The sequence below is a fragment of the Ictalurus furcatus genome, chromosome 9 (assembly GCF_023375685.1).
Source record: "Ictalurus furcatus strain D&B chromosome 9, Billie_1.0, whole genome shotgun sequence".
In the NCBI taxonomy this organism is placed as follows: Eukaryota; Metazoa; Chordata; class Actinopteri; order Siluriformes; family Ictaluridae; genus Ictalurus; species Ictalurus furcatus.
Genome location: NC_071263.1, coordinates 24,658,810 through 24,679,686, shown reverse-complemented (window position 1 = coordinate 24,679,686; position 20,877 = coordinate 24,658,810). Strand labels below are relative to the sequence as shown.

The 20,877-nt window shown below is 38.5% G+C and overlaps 2 protein-coding genes and 1 long non-coding RNA gene across 8 annotated transcripts in view; 2 read left to right on the top strand and 1 right to left on the bottom strand.

Annotated features, from left to right (window-relative positions):
* Positions 1-400: 400 nt before the first annotated feature.
* On the top strand, positions 401-5,554 carry LOC128612299 (uncharacterized). Its single transcript, XR_008386730.1, has 3 exons — positions 401-1,124; positions 1,317-3,284; positions 4,071-5,554. It is a non-coding gene; the product is annotated as an uncharacterized LOC128612299 (long non-coding RNA).
* A 1,372-nt stretch (positions 5,555-6,926) lies between these two features.
* On the bottom strand, positions 6,927-9,942 carry LOC128612294 (F-box only protein 36-like). Its single transcript, XM_053632316.1, has 4 exons — positions 9,383-9,942; positions 9,103-9,211; positions 7,752-7,924; positions 6,927-7,311 (listed from the first exon to the last, which is right to left on the bottom strand). The coding sequence occupies exons 1-4, from the start codon at positions 9,476-9,478 to the stop codon at positions 7,102-7,104; spliced, it is 588 nt and encodes a 195-aa protein (XP_053488291.1). The 5' UTR covers positions 9,479-9,942; the 3' UTR covers positions 6,927-7,101.
* Positions 9,943-9,961: 19 nt separating this feature from the next.
* LOC128612296 (digestive cysteine proteinase 2) overlaps positions 9,962-20,877 on the top strand; it is a 36,614-nt gene continuing 25,698 nt past the window's right edge. Inside the window, exons 1-5 of one of the 6 annotated variants that reach the window (XM_053632321.1) lie at positions 9,962-10,397; positions 10,748-12,843; positions 16,070-17,503; positions 18,212-18,313; positions 19,169-19,369. The gene's annotated coding sequence lies outside the window, so the exon portion shown is untranslated. The other 5 variants (XR_008386729.1, XR_008386728.1, XM_053632320.1 and 2 more) reach the window with 5 other exon arrangements.

The following is a 20,877-nucleotide window of genomic DNA, read 5'->3' as shown; positions in this document are numbered from 1 at the left end:
TAATGCACACCTCTTAGATTTTTGACATTTAACAAAATAAACTATTAAATCATATATAAAATATGTATTACTGCATGGGCTCATACACAAAATATACCATAATTTAAAGCTCAATAGCATTTGAAAGGAATGATGTACAGTGAAACAAACAACTGGAAAATATTCATCTAGGTGTCAGGTATGACGCACACCTTTTAGATTTTTGATATTTAACAAAATAAGCTATTAAATCATATGTAAATATTGCCATGTATTGAAGAAAACCAATCCAGTTTGGGTCATTTTGACCCCCTTTATGCATTCGTGAAGGTTTTTTTTTGGTTTATGCATTGTAGGGTTAAATATCAAAAATCTAAAAGGTGTGCGTCATACCTGACACCTAGTCGAACACTTTACAGTTGGTTGTGTGACTGTACATCATTCCCTTCAAATGCTACTGAGCTTTAAATTATGGCTATTTTGTGTATGACCCCATTCTATAGTGAAATACATATCTAATTTACATATGAATTAATAGCTTACTTTGTTAAATATCAAAAATCTAAGAGGTGTGCATTATAGCTGACACCTAGATGAACACTTTCCAGTTGGTTGTGTGACTGTACATCATTCCCTTCAAATGCTATTGAAGTTAGAAACGTGTATAACAATGTCGTATGTAACTTTAGAGACGGTCCCTTAATTTCCGCATATCCGCGAATATCGACCATCCAACGTCAAACCAATTTTATGCCAGTATGTTTTGTTGCTATGGCCAGTGGTTACCATGACAGGCAGAGCCACCGGTTTAACTGCTTGCTATCAGAAGTTCTTTATTTACACAGGACTGTTTTGGAACAGAATGCAGGTCGCTCAGCTGTTCAAGGGACGTCACTGTCTCTCTTACTGCGCATGCGCGAAAATTGCGCGCATGCGTCGTTTACATCATGCGCGGCTGATCCGGTAGTGATCGGCCTTGTCTCAAAAACACTACGCATTAGACGTACATCCTAGGTAATCGTGGAAGCCATTATTCCGCGCCCTATATATTGCACTTATATAGATAGTAGGGTGTTGTTTGAGATTTAGCCCACTTCACTTAGTGGAGCTGCTGCAACTGTCTGTAACAGCAACAACGCACATAGGTAATGACACTGTTTACCAGCGTCTTCAACACATAACGAGTTTGTGCGGATGAAAGTTAAATCGATATGTGTGCTGACGAACGGAAAACAGCGAGCTTTGCGTGGACAAAAACACGGTTTCCAGTTGTCATCTGTCGAAATCATGTTTCTGCCTTTTTATTTTTATTTTTTATGTCTGTGATGAAATGGAAGGTTCAGAGGCCAGATCGCTTTGTGGTGCTTGTAGACACAACACATCGCTTGATTCGTGTCTTCACAACGTCGGTTGACAACCCACTTGACTTAATCAATGCACAGACAAATATCGGTATCTTCTGCCTTTAATTCCCACTGCCCTGGAACAGCTACAGGCCACCTGGATCTCCACCAAGCTGCATGTCTGCAGTACATACATCCTAGTACAAACCCAATTCCAAAAAGGTTGGGACGCTGTGTAAAATGTAACTAAACAGAATGCAGTGATTTGCAAATCTCATAAATCCATGTTATTCGTAGAATATAGAAAGCATCAAATGTTTAAACTGAGGGACTGTACCATTTTAAGGAAAAAATAAGGTAATTTTGAATTTGATGGCCGCAACATGTCTCAAAAAAGTTGGGACGGGGGCAACAAAAAGTAAGCGTTACTAAAAAAGAAACAGCTAGAGGAACATTTTGCAACTAATGAGGTTAATTGGCAACAGGTCAGTAACATGACTGGGTATAAAAAGAGTATCTTAGAGAGGTAAAGATGGGATGAAATCTGGATGGAAGCTCTAAAACGTGTATATACCTTTCAGCATTGATGGTGCCTTTCCAGATGTGCAAGCTGCCCATTCCATAGGCACTAATGCACCCCCATACCATCAGAGATGCAGGCTTTTGAACTGAGCGCTGATAAAAGCCGGATGGTCCCTCTCCTCTTTAGTCCGCTTTAGTTTAGAGGACGCGGAGTCCATGATTTCCAAAACGAATTTCAAATTTGGATTTGTCTGACCACAGAACAGTTTTCCACTTTTCTTCAGTCCATTTTAAATGAGCTTTGGCCCAGAGAAGATGGCGGTGTTTCTGGATCATGTTTACATATGGTTTCTTCCTTGCATGATCAAGCTTTAACCAGCCTTTGTGGATGGCATGGTGAACTGTGTTCACAGAGAATGAGTTCTGGAGGTGTTTCTAAGCCCATGCAGTGATTTCCATTACAGAATCATGCCTGTTTTTAATGCAGTGCCACCTGAAGGCAACAGGCATGCAATATTAATTTTCACCCTTGTTCCTTGCCCACAGAGATTTCTCCAGATTGTCTGAATCTTTTGATGATATTGTGTAATGTAGATGATGAGATATTCATAGTCTAAACAATTTTACGTTGAGGAACATTATTCTGAAATTGTTCCACAAATTGTAGACTCAGTTTTTTGCAGATTAGTGAACCTCTGCCCATCTTTATTCTGAGAGACTCTGCCTCTAAGATACTCTTCTTCTTTTTTTTCATACATAATCATGTTACTGACCTGTTGCCAATTAACCTCCAGGTGTTTCTTTTTAGTAACACTTACTTTTCCAGCCTTTTGTTTCCCTGTCTCAACTTTTTTGAGATGTCTTGCAGCCATCAAATTCAAAAGTACACTGTAAAAACTGAGACTGGGTTTAATTAATATTTATTAAATAAATGATAGTAACCTATACATAATAAAAAAGACTTTATGCAGTTTTGAATCACATTGAGTGGAATTAAACAAATGGTCGTTAATTAATGGTCGACTAAATGTCACAATTTCATGTGACTTCTCCCCCAAGTCTTACACCGTAGGCTGTATAGCCTAATGCCCCCATCTCTTATCTATTTTTACCAATTTTCGGGAGAAAGGTCAGAATGTTTTGTGTCTTTTTATCTTTTGGAACAAAGTGCGCTATTTCCTCTTTTTTATTTGGCTTTATTTTCATCGGCGGTCTGTTGTTGTGTTTTGTGTGGTGCTGTGCTAATGTTAATCCCAGTTTCACTGAGGTTCTCTCAGCTCCGTAGCTTACGCTTCATGTCTCCATTCATGGTACAATGAGGCCACAGCAAGAGATTCAGATGGTATAACCGCCCTTTTCAGTCTTTCTCTGTCGCCTTGTAGGAGAATGCTTTCAAACAGTGGATTTACACTGAACTGTGTTTGTGGAAGTTGGTCTGAGGTCAGTAAATTACAGTAGAGCATGGTGCGGACTGCCAGAGAGAGGCTTCATTAGTTCGTCTGTTTGAGATTACCGTTACATGTTTACACTGTATTTAATTACATATTATGTTAGCATGTCATGCTCAGTAGCCTAGATCCAAATGCTACGCAATATTGTTCTGTTGTCCATATAAATGATTTGTGTGATAATGTTTCAGCCAGTGAAGAAGGGAGGTTTACTCTTAGCCTCATTCTTATTTGTTTACGACGCGTTTCAGTGTTCCTGCTACTAGCATACCCTTAAAGGATCTACAAATATTTAATACGCTTTAATAATTATTGTTGCACGCCACAGGTTTTATGATTCGCCATATTTTATGGAAGTTAATCAACTGTGTGTCCGACTAGTTTAAATGCAGTTTAAGAAGCTACTAAGTTATTTAAATGCAGTTCTGTACTGAATTAATTGAATATGAAAGGCAGACAAATGATTAAAAGGAATGATAAAAAGATTAATTTAAATAGTTTTATAAAAATAATTGTCATTTTTAATTACAATGACTTCAACAATTTTAACTACATTTTACATCAGTTCAGTTATTGATTTATCATTTAAAGACTAAGGAAATAAGGAAAGAATAAGGAAATATAGTTCTAATTGGCCAATTGAATTACCATTAATATTTTGAGTTTATTGATAATTTAAATGTTTTTTAATGCTTTAATCTTGTGGCACACTCCAGAATCTTCCTCACATTATTCACTGTATATCTGATCTTGTATATAAACTTCTGTCTATTCACAGTCTTGTCCAGCTGGCAGAGATGGAGGCAAAGCTCTGAGTAATAGTTGATGACCGAATTGAGAAGTTGGTCCTTCCATCAGGAATCCCATCCACTGTGGAGGAACTTCACACTGTTGTGGAGGAGACCTTTGGAATTTCTGATGAGTTCAGTCTCCAGTATTTGGACTCAGAATTTGAAGATTACTTTACTCTTCATAAAAGTGACCAAATTAAACACAAAGACACCGTAAAGGTTGTTCACACTGCCCCGATTCTTCTTAACTTGCTTCCTCTTGATGAAAGTTTGGATCAAAGGTCCTTTGGTCAAAAGTCAACTGAGTGAGTCTGCATCAAATGCAGAGTCATCTGCTGGAACATCGTCTTCACAGGACACCATTATTCTGCCTAGGCGAAATACCACAGAACGATGCCAGCCATGGCCAAAGCAGTTCCCTATTCCACAGTTTGCATATGAAACTGGGATGTACTTTGAAAGAGCCACTGAAGAATACAAGAAGAACGGAACACTTCTGACTACCTCAAAGGTCAAGTTAGACATAATTGAGAAGCTGTCTGAAACTATATACACATTTACAGCTTATCCATCAAGTGCACATATAAGTGATGCTGAGTTTGCATTTTCAATTCCGCTTTCCCTGATGTGATCCATTTGGCTTTTCTAATTCATTCAACTCATGATTAAGAGCAGTTGACGGTTAAGGATGTTGGTCATCGACCCATTTCTAGGAGTTTGGTTTCTTAATCTTATTACTAATCTTATTGTGTTGTACATTCTATGGACTTAAAATGTGAATTTAAGAAAGATAATTATAAGCTGAATGTCATAATGTGGTTGTGGTATGTGTTATTAATGAATGAAAATGAGAGCACCACTAATATCAAAGTGTAGAGTGGTGGGAAAAGGTAGGCTTTCAGTAGTTAGTGATTAGTGTGAGACCCGTGAAGGTGAAATTTTTAGTAGTTGAGGTACTTCTGAAGAAAGAGAATGGCAAATTTTCTGTCATTGCTGCTATAAACAGTATTGGCTAAACCAGGAAAATATTTCTGCAGCCATACTGTTAACATGCTGTCTATGTAAATACATATGTGAGTATAATTATATTCTGGATTTTGTACACACTATACTGTATATACATTTAAGATGCAAATTTTAATAAAGACTACTGAGTGACTCTAAGTAGCTGAATAATGATATGTTACCAAAAGAGAAAAGAAGGGTCTGGAAGAGTACTGAGTGAGGATGATGATAATCAGAAACCCTGAAGTATGACGACGGCCTGAGAACATGCAAAAGTGATAAGACTACTCGAGCAAGAGATTTTCAAATGTCTTTTTTTATATATATTTGCATCCACTGCATACTTTAAATAAACCTGTATTTTTCTCCTTATTATCTGTATTTTCTTCACCTGTCTTGCTGTTGCTGTGACACCCAAATTTCTCCAACTGGGGATTAATAAAGTATTATCTTATCTTATCTCAAGTATGTCATTGCCCACATCAATGACATCTTGATCTACTCCCCATCCTTCAACGGTCATGTCCACCACATCCACAAGGTTCTCCAGCATCACCTGCAGTACCAGTTGTACGTGAAGTTGGAGAAGTGCGACTTTCACCAGCGCAACTTCTAATTCTCGGGCTACATCATAAGCCCCTATGGAGTCTCCATGGACCACTCCAAGATGGCTACTGCCATCAGTTGACCCGTGCCACAGACAATCAACGACTTGCAGTGGTTTTTTGGATTTGCTAACTTTTACTGGCACTTCATCTGGGGCTTCAGATCCATCTCTCACCCCTTAACATCGCTGATCAGGAGTCCCAAGCTTCTTGCATGGAACTCCACAGCCGAAATTGCTTTCACCACAGCTCCCATCATCAAGCACCTGATCCTTTGAGGCCCTTGTGGCGGTAGATGCCTCTGAGACAGGAGTTCAAAAATACCAAGAAGGACACACTGTCCAGCATCCAAGCAGATGACCCCCGAGAAAGCAGGGAGCAGCTTCCCCCACTTGCGCTGTGGGCACTATTTCCTGGGAACTGGATTGGGCCATCTCACAACTGGGATCTCACAACCCCTCTAACAACTGGGAGACTGAGTCTGGCTCACTACCAGAAACCCCACACCTGCAAAAACCTCAGCCCAAGGTACAACCTAGTCAACAAACACCACTTCCCTACACACATCACAGCCTACAAACATGGCTTTCCTGGACTACACTCCCCAGAACTCACACCTGCCACGTTCACAATCACCGGATTTTTGATGAAGCACACCTTTTCCTAATCTCTCTCTCTCTCTCTCTCTCTCTCTCTCTCACACACACACACACTCTTTAAAATAGACTTTCACTCACCAACACCTTGCAAAGTATATGAAGTCAGTTTTGTCTCTGTACCCGACATTACCAAGCCTGTTTCCTGTGTCTGTTTACCTGGGTTGACCTTGTTTGGCCTTGTTCTTTGATTCTTGTTATTAGTCTTTGCCCAGTTTGTCCTGTTTTTAGATCACTTGACCTTAGCCTGCTTATTAATTCTGATTCTGCCTGCCAATTTGTATTTGTGTATTCTGACCTCATTTAAGAGAATCTGTACTGCATTTGCATCTGTCTAAGCCTCTGTACAGGGCACAAGGGTTTTGAAACTAGTTTGCTAGTTTTATTTTGCTCACATACAGTATATATATAAGGTTTACATAAATGTGTGTGTAGTTTTGAGAAATATGCTAGAATGCTTGGGAGCAGAGACACTGTTTTCTGAAATGTATGTAAGCAACTTAGAAAAACTATTAGAGCATTACAATCAATCATCTCTAATTACATTATAGATGTTCCACATCCGACAAACACCCAGTTGGGGAACAAGCGTGTCAGGAAAGTTTATTAATGATAACACTGCAAACATAAGAACAATAAATTTACATTTACATTTATTCATTTAGCAGACGCTTTTATCCAAAGCGACTTACAAATGAGAAAATACAAGCAAAATATCACAGAGATTTACATAATGCTTCTAGGAGCCATGTTTAAAGGGATTCATGTGGTTCATGTTTGTCCTCATCTTCACCCATGTCCATGGATATGTCTTTCTCGCTACCAAGTTGGGCTTTAATATCATGGAAAGTGATGTAGATCTTCCTCCAGCCAAACCTCTTGGCCAGCGTCTCTATTTCGGGTGTGATATCAATACTGCTACGCCGCACTGCCTGCTGCCATACTTTATTAGAGTCACACAGCTGGACACAAAGAAACAAAATTTATTGCCACTCATGTCCTTGTGTTAAGCTAATAAGAAAGCAACTTTGGATGTGTAGGGGCATTTAGGACGGAAATAAACTAGACACTAACTAGACATGAATTCTGCAATTTTGGATAAAGATTTAAAACTTTTGGTTCTAACATTCGGGATTTAACTTTAAAATAGTTAATGTTCCAGTAAACCACTAAGAAGACATAAATTTAGCTGGCATGCCTGTTGGGAAAAATAAACATGAATTTTTGAGTTTGGGATGAAGCCTTGAAATCTAACACTATTTAGACATAAATTATAATGTTTGGGACAGGCCCTTAATGTTCTATCAAGATCACTAAGATGAACCCTAATGTTTTGTATGAAACAATAGCCAATGTTTCCCCAGGAACACTAAGTAGAACCCTATTGTTTGGGTGCTCTGACCTTCTTGAAACGGTGTGAGGTCTGGCTGAGGTGGCAGATATCCTGGTAGCTCATATAGGAAAGAAAATACAGCAGCAGATTATCAGGCAAACGCTCCAGATAATCAAACCTCCCTTCACAGAGGCCAAGTGTGTACTCCAGGATCTGTGACCCAAACACCAAACCAACTTGTCCTAAATGCACAAACACACACACACACACACACACACACACTGTATACCATAAAGGTAAATTTTTGCTCCTCAAAATGTAAATGTGACATCAAAGAGATATCATGATATCTAAATGTTTTACAATAGTTGATAAAGATGTTTCATCTACATAATCTCATCCGGAAAGGGCCGGTGTGGGCACAGGTTTTCGTTCTAACCAAGCAGAAGCCCCATCTGAGTCTATTGAAAACCAAGCTCAACTGATTAAACAGATGGAATTAGGAGTGGCTCCTGCTTGATTGGAATGAAAACCTGCACCCACACCGGCCCTTTGCGGATAAGATTGGACACCCCTGGTGTTGTACCTAAAGGTACAAAAGACGTACCCTTGAGGATCCCATCCCAGTAACAAAGGTTTGAACCCTGTAAATTATATGTGAATACCATTTTACTGACAATGTATAATCAAACTTCCTGAAACATTTATATTACTATTATTATTATTATTATTATTATTATTATTATTATTATTATTAATAGTAGTAGTAGTACAAGATAAAATATAATAGAACATAATATAAAAATATAATATAGTGTAATGGAACAAATTTACAGGATTAAAGAAATTAATATTTGTGGTGTGAGGCCTACATTATTATCTGCCATGTTATATACAGTTAATTATTTGTACAGTGGGCATTTTTTATAACTCATAATACTTCATTAATTAGCCTATTTTAAATGTATTTTTATGATATACCAACTGTTCTGGTATATAATAATGCTAGATGTCTGTAAGTTCCCATAAAGCATCAATAAAGTATCTGATAGATCTATCCATCTATCTATCTATTTATCTCTCTATATGTCTGTCTGGCTTAGTGGTTAGATGGTTGGGGGTTCAATTCCCGCCACGGCCCTGTGTGTGTGGCGTTTGCATGTTCTCCCTGTGCTCCAGGTATTCCGGTTTCCTCCCCAGTCCAAAGACATGCACGATAGGCTGATTGGCATGACCAAAGTTTGAAAGTGTGTGTGTGTGTGTGTGTGTGTGTGTATTTATGTGAGTGTGTCCTGTGATTGATTAGCACCCCCTCCAGGGTGTATCCCTCCTTGTGCCTGATGCTCCTGGTTCTCCGTGACCCAGCAGGATAAGTCGTATAGAAAATGTCTGTCTGTCTGTCTGTTGTTCAGAATCTTACGCTGTAGTCTGTTATCATTTAGAAACTCCTCATGACTGTGTTTCATTTCTCCAGGCGACATGCCTTGCAACTTGACATGCAGAGAAATCTTCCACCACCTCCATATTACCTTCAAACAAACACACACACACACGAAAAGCGAATGCTTACGAAGTATGTTGTGTTTCAGTGGAAACTTTGTATGCTATACTGGACTTTTACCACCTCTTCCTTTACCTATTTCTATACACAACTTGTTATAAACAGATTATAAAATTGCTACTCATGTAAATTATCATACCTGTGTTTTTGTTACAGTGAGCTGAACGAAATCTTTAGAAGGAGAAGGTGCCTGACCACTGATCTCAAACAGTAACTCTGGGAGCAGAGATGCCATGTTTTGTACTGGAATAAAGTTGGTTTGATGTTGGACGTTCGATATTCGCGGATATGCGGAAATTAAGGGACCGTCTCTAAAGTTAGATACGAGATTGTTAAACACGTTTCTAACTTCAATAGCATTTGAAGGGAATGACTTACAGTCATATAACCAACTGTAAAGTGTTCATCTAGGTGTCAGCTATAATGCACACCTCTTAGACTTTTGATATTTAACAAAATAAACTATTAAATCATATATAAATTTTGCCATGTATTTTACTACTGCATGGGCTCATACACAAAATATACCATAATTTAAAGCTCAATAGCATTTGAAGGGAATGATGAACAATCACACATCCAACTGTAAAGTGTTCATCTAGGTGTCAGGTATAACGCACACCTTTGAGATTTGTACATCATTCCCTTAAATTCTATTGAAGTTAGAAACGTGTATAACAATGTCGTATGTAACTTTAGAGACGGTCCCTTAATTTCCGCATATCCGCGAATATCGACCGTCCAACGTCAAACCAACTTTATGCCATTATGTTTTGTTGCTATGGCCAGTGGTTACCATGACAACAAGAGCCACCGGTTTAACTGCTTTCTATCAGAAGTTCATTATTTACACAGGACTGTCTGAACAGAATGCAGGTCGCGCAACTGTTCAAGTGACGTCACTGTCTCTCTTACTGCGCATGCGTGAAAATTGCGCGCATGCGTCGTTTACATCGTGCGTGGCTGATCCGGCAGTGATCGGCCTGGTCTCAAAAAGACGTACATCTTAGGTAGTCGTGGAAGCCATTATTCCACACCCTATATATTGCACTTATATAGATAGTAGGGTGTTGTTTGAGATTTAGCCCACGGTAATCTTAGTGGAGCTGCTGCAACTGTCTGTAACAGCAACAACAACACACATATGTGGCAGGGTAAGTGATTTGGCTGTCCTATTGGTTCTGCTTGGGATATGGTTTCGGCAGACCAATAGGATGAGAGCTACCCGATTATTTAAGGACCCTTATTTTGGTAAGCAGATAGGTGTCGGGGTGATTCTGAGTCTCTCGCTCCTCTGCCATTCCCGCTTCCCGCTTCCCGCTTCCCGCTTCCGTTCAGTCCTAGAGTGGCGCTGGTGGCGCGTGCATTGGGGCGAGTTGGCACCGGAGATCACATAAAGTGATCGCAACATTTATCCGGTGGCTGAATATGTGTGTGTATGTCGAGCCGCGGTACCTGTGAGTAATTATACAATTTCACGTCTGGTGTTTGTTCAATCTAATAGTGAGAGTGGGAAGTTGAGCTAAGTCTTCTCTAAGACAAACCCCTAGCCGAAGACGCTACATGTGACGCCGCTGCTGTTTTGCTTCGGGGGTTGTTTTGCTTCAACAATTGTTTTGCATTAACTGTTTTTTGTTTAACGGTCATGTTCTCCGTTTGATTTATTGTTTTGCTGTATGTACTGTTTTGCTTCATGGTTTTATGTATTTTGTTGTACTTTAGTTTTGGATGTATGTCTGGTTTATGTTTTGTAACCACATATAGTAAGATAGTGAGTAGTCTGAGAGTGGTAAAATTAGTGTTTCCTAGCCTCAAACCTGTTTCAGGTTTGTTCCACCTAACCACTTTACTACTAAGAAGGTGTATGTTAAGCCTTACTGTCTCCATGCTATAGTGGCCATAATTGTCATTTGTACTGTTTACCATAATTCTGGTTCTGCTTGGTGTTGTCAACTGCCTCCATTTCTTGTGGTGGTGTCAGTGGGCCTGGGTGTTATAGCTACCATACCACAGTGTCTGTAATATTTGTCTTTCTGTGTTTTGTTGTTTAGTGTCTGTGTAACTTTTGGGTTAACTGGTGTGTTCTTTCTCTCCAGGAGCTAGTGAGTCTTGGTGGGACAGGGGAGGCTAGCTGCATTTATTCGGTGGTGTGCTTCACAGCGTGCTCAGTGTGCCAACACAACAACTAACTTATGGTGTAGGTAGTGTGATTTTTATTTTATTTATTTTTTTGGTGTGACTTGCAGTGGGTTTGGATGACCTCCCGAGTTGTAGCTGGCCTGCCTTGTCCCTGCCAAGCCTGGGCCTGGAGAAGTTCTTAGTTTTAAAACCCTTATTGTGCTTCATAGGAAAGTGATTTTATATTTTCATGTTAAGTTTTAAATGATGCTGAAGTGTCATAATAAAATATAATTTTCTGTATTCGTACTTATGTCTCACTCTCATGTTCCTTGCCCTGATTGGTGAAACTTATGTGTGCCTTTTTGTTTGGGAGTATTTCCCTGGTTCTCCCCCAGGGTGGTGGTGTTGGATTTACTGAATTTGGGATAAATGTCTCCCTCCAATTGGGAATATTACCACATTCTGGTGTGGTCGGCAGGGTAAATGTCTCCCTTCACCTTGGGAATATCGCCACATTTTTGGTGTAGTTGGCAGGATTTACCTGGTAAGGCAAGGATTCATGTAGATGAGACGTTCTTATTATTCTGATTTAATATTGATTGTGATTTGTTCTTTTTTTCGGAAGCAAAACAGCAGCGTGTGTCTGACCTTTCGGGGGACTCTTTGTTGTCCTGTTCCATTGTGTGGTGAGTGTAGTGGTTGTTAGTAGGGAGGAGGAGATGCAGGAGTTGTGAGAATTAGTGGCGCAATTAAGAGCAGACAACGACCGGTTGTGTCATGAACAGATGTTCGGTAAGTCACCTGGTCCTAGCCCCGCTCCTCTTTTTTGCCACCATGGCAGTGGCTGACCCTCCCCGACCAGTTGATGCTGATGCGGTGGTGCCAGAATGGTTTGTCTTTGTGCCTTGGGACTGACGGTGTCCAAAATTTAGTGGTAAATCCGGCGTAGGCATTGACGAGTGGGTAGAGGAGGCTCAGGCATGCATGCGTGCTTGTTATTTGTCCAACATTAAACGTCTCCCACCACTTGGGAAATGCCACACATGGGTAATAACACTGTTTTACCAGCGTCTTCAGCACGTAACGAGTTTGTGCGGATGAAAGTTAAATCGATTATGTGTGCTGACGAACGGAAAACAGCAAGCTTTTCGTGGACAAAAACACGGTTTCCAGTTGTCATCTGTAGAAATCATGTTCCTGCCTTTTTTATTTATTTATTTATTTTTTTTATGCCTGTGATTTAAATGGAAGGTTCAGAGGCCAGATCGCTTTGTGGCGCTTGTAGACACAACACGTCGCTTGATTCATGTCTTCACAACGTCGGTTGACAACCCACTTGACTTAATCAATGCACAGACAAATATCGGTATCCTCTGCCTTTAATTCCCACTGCCCTGGAACAGCTACAGGCCACCTGGATCTTCACCAAGCTGCATGTCTGCAGTACATACATCCTAGTACAACCCCAATTCCAAAAAGGTTGGGACGCTGTGTAAAATGTAACTAAACAGAATGCAGTGATTTTCAAATCTCATAAATCCATGTTATTCATAGAATATAGAAAGCATCAAATGTTTAAACTGAGGAACTGTACCGTTTTAAGGAAAAAATAAGGTAATTTTGAATTTGATGGCCGCAACATGTCTCAAAAAAGTTGGGATGGGGCAACAAAAAGTTAGAAAAGTAAGTGTTACTAAAAAGAAACAGCTAGAGGAACATTTTGCAACTAACTAGGTTAATTGGCAACAGCTCAGTAACATGATTGGGTATAAAAAGAGTATCTTTGAGAGGTAAAGATGGGATGAAATCTGGATGGAAGCTCTAAAACCTGTATATACCTTTCAGCATTGATGGTGCCTTTCCAGATGTGCAAGCTGCCCATTCCATAGGCACTAATGCACCCCCATACCATCAGAGATGCAGGCTTTTGTACTGAGCGCTGACAAAAAGCCGGATGGTCCCTCTCCTCTTTAGTCCGCTTTAGTTTAGAGGATGCGGAGTCCATGATTTCCAAAACGAATCTCAAATTTGGGTTTGTCTGACCACAGAACAGTTTTCCACGTTTCTTCAGTCCATTTTAAATGAGCTTTGGACCAGAGAAGACGGCAGTGTTTCTGGATCATGTTCACATATAGTTTCTTCCTTGCATGATCGAGCTTCAAACCAGCCTTTGTGGATGGCATAGTGAACTGTGTCCACAGACAACGAGTTCTGGAGGTGTTTCTAAGCCCATGCAGTGATTTCCATTACAGAATCATGCCTGTTTTTAATGCAGTGCCGCCTGAAGGCCCAAAGATCACAGGCATGCAATATTAATTTTCACCCTTGTCCCTTGCCCACAGAGATTTCTCCAGATTGTCTGAATCTTTTGATGATGTTGTGTAATTTAGATGATGAGAGTCACAATTTTACGTTGAACACAAATTGTAGACTCAGTTTTTTGCATATTAGGGAACCTCTGTCCATCTTTACTTCTGAGAGACTCTGCTTCTATAAGAGATATATATATATATATATATATATATATTTTTTTAATAATATATACAGTCATGTTACTGACCTGTTGCCAATTAACCTCCAGCTGTTTCGTTTTAGTAACACTTACTTTTCCAGCCTTTTGTTGCCCGTCCCAACTTTTTTGAGACATCTTGCGGGCATCAAATTCAAAAGTACACTGTAAACTGAGACTGGGGTTAATTAATATTTAGTAAATAAATGATGGTAACCTATACATAATCAAAAAGCCTTTGTGCAGTTTTGAATCACATTGAGTGGAATTAAACAAATGGTCGTTAGTTATTAATTGCATTTTACTCATTTTTGTTTGAACATAACTAGCTGTGAATCACTGAGTAGAATTTAATTGTATTTTATCAGGGAAATCAAGGATGTAGAAAATTGATCAAGTTTACTCATTGGGAGCTCGTTGGTTTTAATTACCTTCCACTTCCGCTCAAGGCATTTTGCCACATGGACTTCGATCATCGTCTGCTACACATTTCATCAACTGCCGTTTTCCCAAAGGTGTAAGACCTGTTTAATTAACCAACAATTTATAACAAAGTTGTTGTAGCAGTTAAATATTGTTAGCTACTGCAAGTTATCAAACCAAACATGACAACTTCACTGCGCTGTAAGTTAAAATGAAGCTATATAGGCTAATGAAGTTTCTTGTCATTAATTCGACTAAAAGCATAGCAAGGACTGAAAAAGTGGTCGACTAATTGTCACAATTTCATGTGACTTCTCCCCCAAGTGTATACCGTAGGCTGTATAGCCTAACGCCCCATCTCTAATCTATTTTTACCAATTTTCGGGAGAAATGTCAATGTTTTGTCTTTTTATCTTTTGGAACAAAGTGCACTATTTCCTCTTTTTTTTTTTTATTTTTTTTATTTGGCTTCATTTTCATTGGCGGTCTGTTGTGTTTTGTGTGGTGCTGTGCTAACGTTAATCCCAGTTTCACCGAGGTTCTCTCAGCTCCGTAGCCTGTGTTTCATGTCTCCGTTCACGGTACAGTGAGGCCACAGCAAGAGATTCAGATGGTATAACCGCCCTTTTCAGTCTTTCTCTGTCGCCTTGTAGGAGAATGCTTTCAAACAGTGGATTTACACTGAACTGTCTTTGTGAAAGCTGGTCTGAGGTCAGTAAATCACAGTAGAGCATGGTGCGGACTGCCAGAGAGAGGATTCATTAGTCCAGTGGTTTTCAAAGTGGGGGCTGCCAGGGGGTGCCCGGGGGGCCTCAATAATTTGGTGTGAAAAATAAATTCTCACTCTCGGACAACCACACGCACACAATCAATTCCTAATGTAATGTAAAGATGTAATTATTAAAAAAAGGGGGATATATTCAAAAGTCTGTATTTTTAATGTGTTTTAAAGACATCTTGCAAAAGGGGGGCCTCAGTCAAATGTTAATGCCATTTGGGGGGCCTTGCCCTGGAAAAGTTTGGGAACCCCTGCATTAGTCCGTCTGTTTGAGATTACCGTTACATGTTTACACTGTATTTGGTTACATATTATGTTAGCATGTCATGCTCAGTAGCATAGATCCAAATGCTATGCAATGTTGTTCTATTGTTCATATAAATGATTTGCGTGATAATGTTTCAGCCAGTGAAGAAGGGAGGTTTAATCTTAGCCTCATTCTTATTTGATTATGATGCGTTTCAGTGTTCCTGTGATTAGCATACCCTTAAAGGATCTACAAATATTTAATACGCTTTAATAATTATTGTTGCACCCCACAGGTTTTATGATTTGCCATATTTTATGGAAGTTAATCAACTGTGTGTCCGACTAGCTTAAGTGCAGTTTAAGAAGCTACCAAGTTATTTAAATGCAGTTCTGTACTGAATTAATTGAATATGAAAGGCAGACAAATGATTAAAAGGAATGATGAAAAGATGAATTTAAATAGTTTTATAAAAATAATTGTCATTTTTAATTACAATGACTTCAACCATTTTAACTACATTTTACATCAGTTCAGTTATTGATTTATCATTTAAAGACTAAGGAAATGAGGAAACAATAAGGAAATATAGTTCTAATTGGCCAATTGAATTACCATTAATATTATGAGTTTATTGATAATTTAAATGTTTTTTTTTAATGCTTTAATCTTGTGGCACACTCCAGAATCTTCCTCACATTATTCACTGTATATCTGATCTCGTATATAAACTTCTGTCTTGTCACAGTCTTGTCTGGCTGGCAGAGATGGAGGCAAAGCTCTGAGTAATAGTTGAGGACTGAATTGAGAAGTTGGTCCTTCCATCAGGAATCCCACCCACTGTGGAGGAACTTCAAACAATTGTGGAGGAGTTTGGAATTTCTGATGAGTTCAGTCTCCAGTATTTGGACTTGGAATTTGAAGATTACTTTACTCTTCATAAAAGTGACCAAATTAAACACAAAGACGCCATAAAGGTTGTTCACACTGCTCCGATTCTTCTTAACTTGCTTCTTCTTGATGAAATTTTAGACGGTTCCTTTGGTCAACTGTCAACTGAGTGAGTCTGCATCAAATGCAGAGTCATCTGCTGGAACATCGTCTTCACAGGACACCATTATTCTGCCTAGGCGAAATACCACAGAACGATGCCAGCCATGGCCAAAGCAGTTCCCTATTCCACAGTTTGCATATGAAACCGAGATATACCTTGAAAGAGCCACTGAAGAATACAAGAAGAATGGAACACTTCTGACTACCTCAAAGGTCATAGACATAATTGAGAAGCTGTCTGAAATTATATGGACATTTACAGCTTATCCATCAAGTGCACATATAAGTGACGTTGCTGAGGCACTTGTCAAGAAATACACTTTTCTCAAAGAACCTGGCTCCTTCTCAGGTTGCTATTGCTGGCAACAAAGCATAAAATACAAGATGCCCAATTATCGCACCAAACTCCGAGGCTACGGTGTTCCTGAGGTGATATACAATGCACTCAAACGCAAGAGCCCTGCAGACCAGAAGTCTGCAAAGAGTGTAAAAAAAAAAAATAAAAAAAAAAAAATAAAAACCTAGAAAGGCAGAGGTAAACTACCCCCCCCCCCCAATCCAGCAGGAGAGGATGAAGAAAGTCAAGAACAAGAGCAGATTCAGTTGTTTACTGAAGTAAGGAAGAGGGACAGCAACAAATTGATAAAAGAAAAAAACGCCCCAAACATTTGCACACAGAAGAAACGAAATTGTCAGCCTATAACCGAGCATAGAGAACATCAAAGCCAGATGGCCTGCTCTATTCGAGGCATCTCATGTGAGTTACTAATGTTAAATTAGAAATATTCCTAGTCCATTGTGAAGGACTGCACTGGTGGTTTTGCATATTTAGCTCTTCAATACAAAACGTATGTTATGTTACTGTCAACTATCTTCTAAATCATATTTTCAAGATCAAATTCCAGAGTCAGAATTACGTTGATTCTCGCTGTTAAATGTTGTAAGAACAATTTGTACACTGGTTTCATTATTTATCTATGAGATCCTGGATGAGTTTCACAGAATCACAATGGTGCACCTTGAATCAAAGTTCATGCCCTAGCTGGATGAATACACCCTCAGGATTCTGAAACTCTTCCAGTCCAAGGGTGGAATCATGGGGTTGAGGTTGCAGGCCATCCTACTCAAGGTATCCTTCAATGAGTATTATGTTTGCTAATGTTTTATTTTAGGGATTTTGTGGTCAAACTGCTGGAATATCATTTGCTTATTACTTTAATCTACCAGAAGTAATGTTAGCCTGTGATTTTCTCTACAAAAAGAGTGAAATAACTGCATTCCTTTTTAAAATAGTTTACATACACTCTGTGGCCACTTTTAGATTTTCAGCTCTTTATATTTGCTTCTTAAAGGAATAGGTGAGCATTATGGGTAATACGTTCATTAGCATTCTCTCCAAGAGTTAGATTTTCAGATTGATACCACTTTTTTCTATAAATGTGAAGCTACAACCAGCAGCCTAGCTTATCATAAAAACTGGAAATGGGGAAACAGCTAGTCTGGCTCTGTCCAAAGTTAGCTAAATTTGCCTACCAGCACACTGATGAACATATGTCTTGTTTGCTTAATCCATACAAGGTGTAAAATGTTGTGGTTTTTTGAAAGTTTATTGGCTATGCACAATTTCTTTGCTCGGACCAGTGACTTCCTGGAGTCACAGCTGGTTCCGTGGAAACCTCAGAAATGAGAGTGTTTCATTAGACTGGTACCTGAGACAGCACATTAAGGATAATTGTTGGAGGATTGTTTAACCACGTAGTGTTAAATTGCAGTTTTAAAGGTCAGTGGATGATTTTTACACCATGAACTTGAATAATGTTTATTGTTGTCATTTCAGGCTTCAAGCAATCCTAGCATCAACACGACTACAGATGTTATCATTCGGTGTTTGACGGTGTACCTTGGGGAATCTACAGACCAACTCTGAAAAGAGTATGATGTAAGTTAAAGTACATGTTAAAATATGAATGTGATATGTCTCTTGTCTCTCTGTATACTATATTTCTCTCAATAATTCTTGGTAAGCTACTGAGTTTTGTAGTTTTGTCGAGTCTTGTAAGTAATCGTTGTCCTTTTGTGCAAGTGTGTACATTTTATATATATTTGTTTTTTATTAAGGAATTTAAGTACTACTGCAGAAATAGGTGGTGTTCCTAAATGCTTGCCATCTCAGTCTGATTTCACCAACAGGCAGAATTCAAAAGTTATTAGTAGTTTACTTATTCTCCTTCTCCCAAGAAATGCATTACTAACAGCTGTATTTAATGTCTTTATAATTTGGCCATAAAAGTTCCTAGCTTAGAGTTTCTTCCTAAGAGCTATTCACAAAGTAGCTGAGAGACACTTTTACAGAGACTGAGGTAACTTCTAAAATAAGCAAAGCAGCAGAGTTGATCCAGTTGCTGTGTATTTAGGAATGAGCTTACAGTGCCACATAGAGATAGCGAAACTAATTTGTATAGTAGCAATGGATTGATTTCATTTCAGAAATTTCATTTACAAATATTTACATCTGAAACTCAGTTCAGACTATCATCTCTGGTGTCACTGAATTGTTTTGCTTTGTTAGTGAGCTGATTGCATCCTTTTTAACTTACTTGCCATGAAAATATGCTTTTACAAGTAAATGATCTCTTTATAAATCTCTGATGTAAATGGGGTGCATTACAGGCAACAGCTATGTCAGCCTCAGGTTTTCTTGTCCAGAGGCTTGGAAGCAATTTGGGAGATGTTTAATTAGGACCTCATCCTTTGGCTGTACAGTCTGAAATGCACAATGTTCTTGTTCTTTCAGGATGCTGATGAAGACAGTGTGTCGCAGGACCTTGCTGTACAAAGGATCAAAATCTACAACAACGTCAGAGGTTCCTGATGACATCGGTATCGTGGTAGAGGGCATGAAACTTCTGACGGCTCTTGGTAACTTTCCAAGGGCCTGCTTCATTCTCCTTGGGTTGAGCTATGCAGGGAATCTTGCCTATCCCAAGGAGCTCAGGTATATGTTCAAAGTCTTCCAGAAATTGCTCCTTGAGCTGGATTGTTCAAAGCTGTCCCCAAAACTGAACAGCCTCAGGAATAAGCTCCTAGCTTAAGAAAATGGACCTTTGCAGAATGAAAGGGAATTGTTTCAGCACTGTCAACTGTCACATGGTTACCTGCAAGGTTTTGTTAAATGCTTGAGTTTCAGTGAAGTGGTTGTTCAGATTTGAGGGGAATGGCATCATGTTTTTGACTTAATATTGGCACAGCCAACTATTTTTGTACTTTGTGAGTCCACTGTGTACACCAGGGATGCAGGGATGATTTGACATGTTTTAATTGAGGCATTTGAATTTGCACAAATGCATAATGTAATTGTTCAAGTGAATCCCATTTTTTTAAGTGAAGAAGCAAGGCAAATGGAAGAATAAATGCATTTTGTTCTTGTACTGTTATTTTATTGTTTTATGTTGGCATTTTGCACTTGAAAAACGTTGGGTCAACATGTTGAGAAAGTTGCACAAATAAATGTTTACCTTTTGTTATTTTTATGCATGGTGATCTGTTGACCCATCTTAAGTAAACTTTGGCACCAAGAAGGCCTGATATAGGTTGGATTAGAAATAGAAAAATAAGTGACATTAAATAGATTTAAAGTCATGTGATGCCAGTTAAGACAATTTAAACAACTAATTAAGGTACAGATATAAGAATGGCATTGTAAATGTGTTGAATTAAGCAACAATGTGCTCAAATGAACTATAGATATATTTTTTTTTTATTTAGTGAATTGAAATAATTTTCAACCAAATTAGGGAATATAAATCAATTTCACCCAGATAATCAGTAAATATAAGTCAATTTCCATAAGATATTCAGTAAATATAAACCGGTTTCCCCCAGATATGTAGCATTTCTCAATTACTTTTGCTCAGATACTTAGTAAATATAAAGCAGTTTTCCTTGTGAAATTAATTTGGATTTACTCAGTATTTTTGGGCTATATAACTCGTCTTTTGGCATGCTATTACTAAAGCCAACAAATTTTAATTGTTGCTTTTATTACCATGAACTTAATTTTTTAGTTTAAATTTAGTTAATTTATTAACAACTTTTTAATCAAAGTTGTAGCACTTAAAATCTATTCAGTTATATTACGTGTCTCTTTGTTGCCATAATAAACTTTGCATTTGATGCTTTAGTTTGAGGGGTTTTTTTTTCTTTCTCTCTCTTTTTTTATTTTTTATTTATTTATTTATTTTTTTGACTGGATGTCATGGATCCTGCAGCTTTTCTGTGGCCTTTTAACTACCAAGTTCAAAGTATGTTAAAAGCCTAAAGTTTGCACATACACTAACTTCACTTGGATATAGTAAATCTAAAGTTAAAAAGTCTTCCCTCTTTGATTACTGATTGCATTAATTTGGTTCCAATTTCACTTACAATACAAAAGCATATACTATCATGTAACATTTACTTTGATATACTTTTATGTCAGGTTTGTCCATGTTTTGCCATTGGTCA

What these genes read in the sequence shown, in the direction of transcription:
- LOC128612294 (XM_053632316.1), bottom strand. Translation starts at nt 9,478, where the DNA reads ATGGCATCTCTGCTCCCAGAGTTACTGTTTGAGATCAGTGGTCAGGCA. An exon ending in TCACTGTAACAAAAACACAG is followed by an intron (nt 9,212 to 9,382) that starts GTATGATAATTT and finishes GTTTGTTTGAAG; the next exon opens with GTAATATGGAGGTGGTGGAA. An exon ending in AAATGATAACAGACTACAGC is followed by an intron (nt 7,925 to 9,102) that starts GTAAGATTCTGA and finishes TTGTGCATTTAG; the next exon opens with GACAAGTTGGTTTGGTGTTT.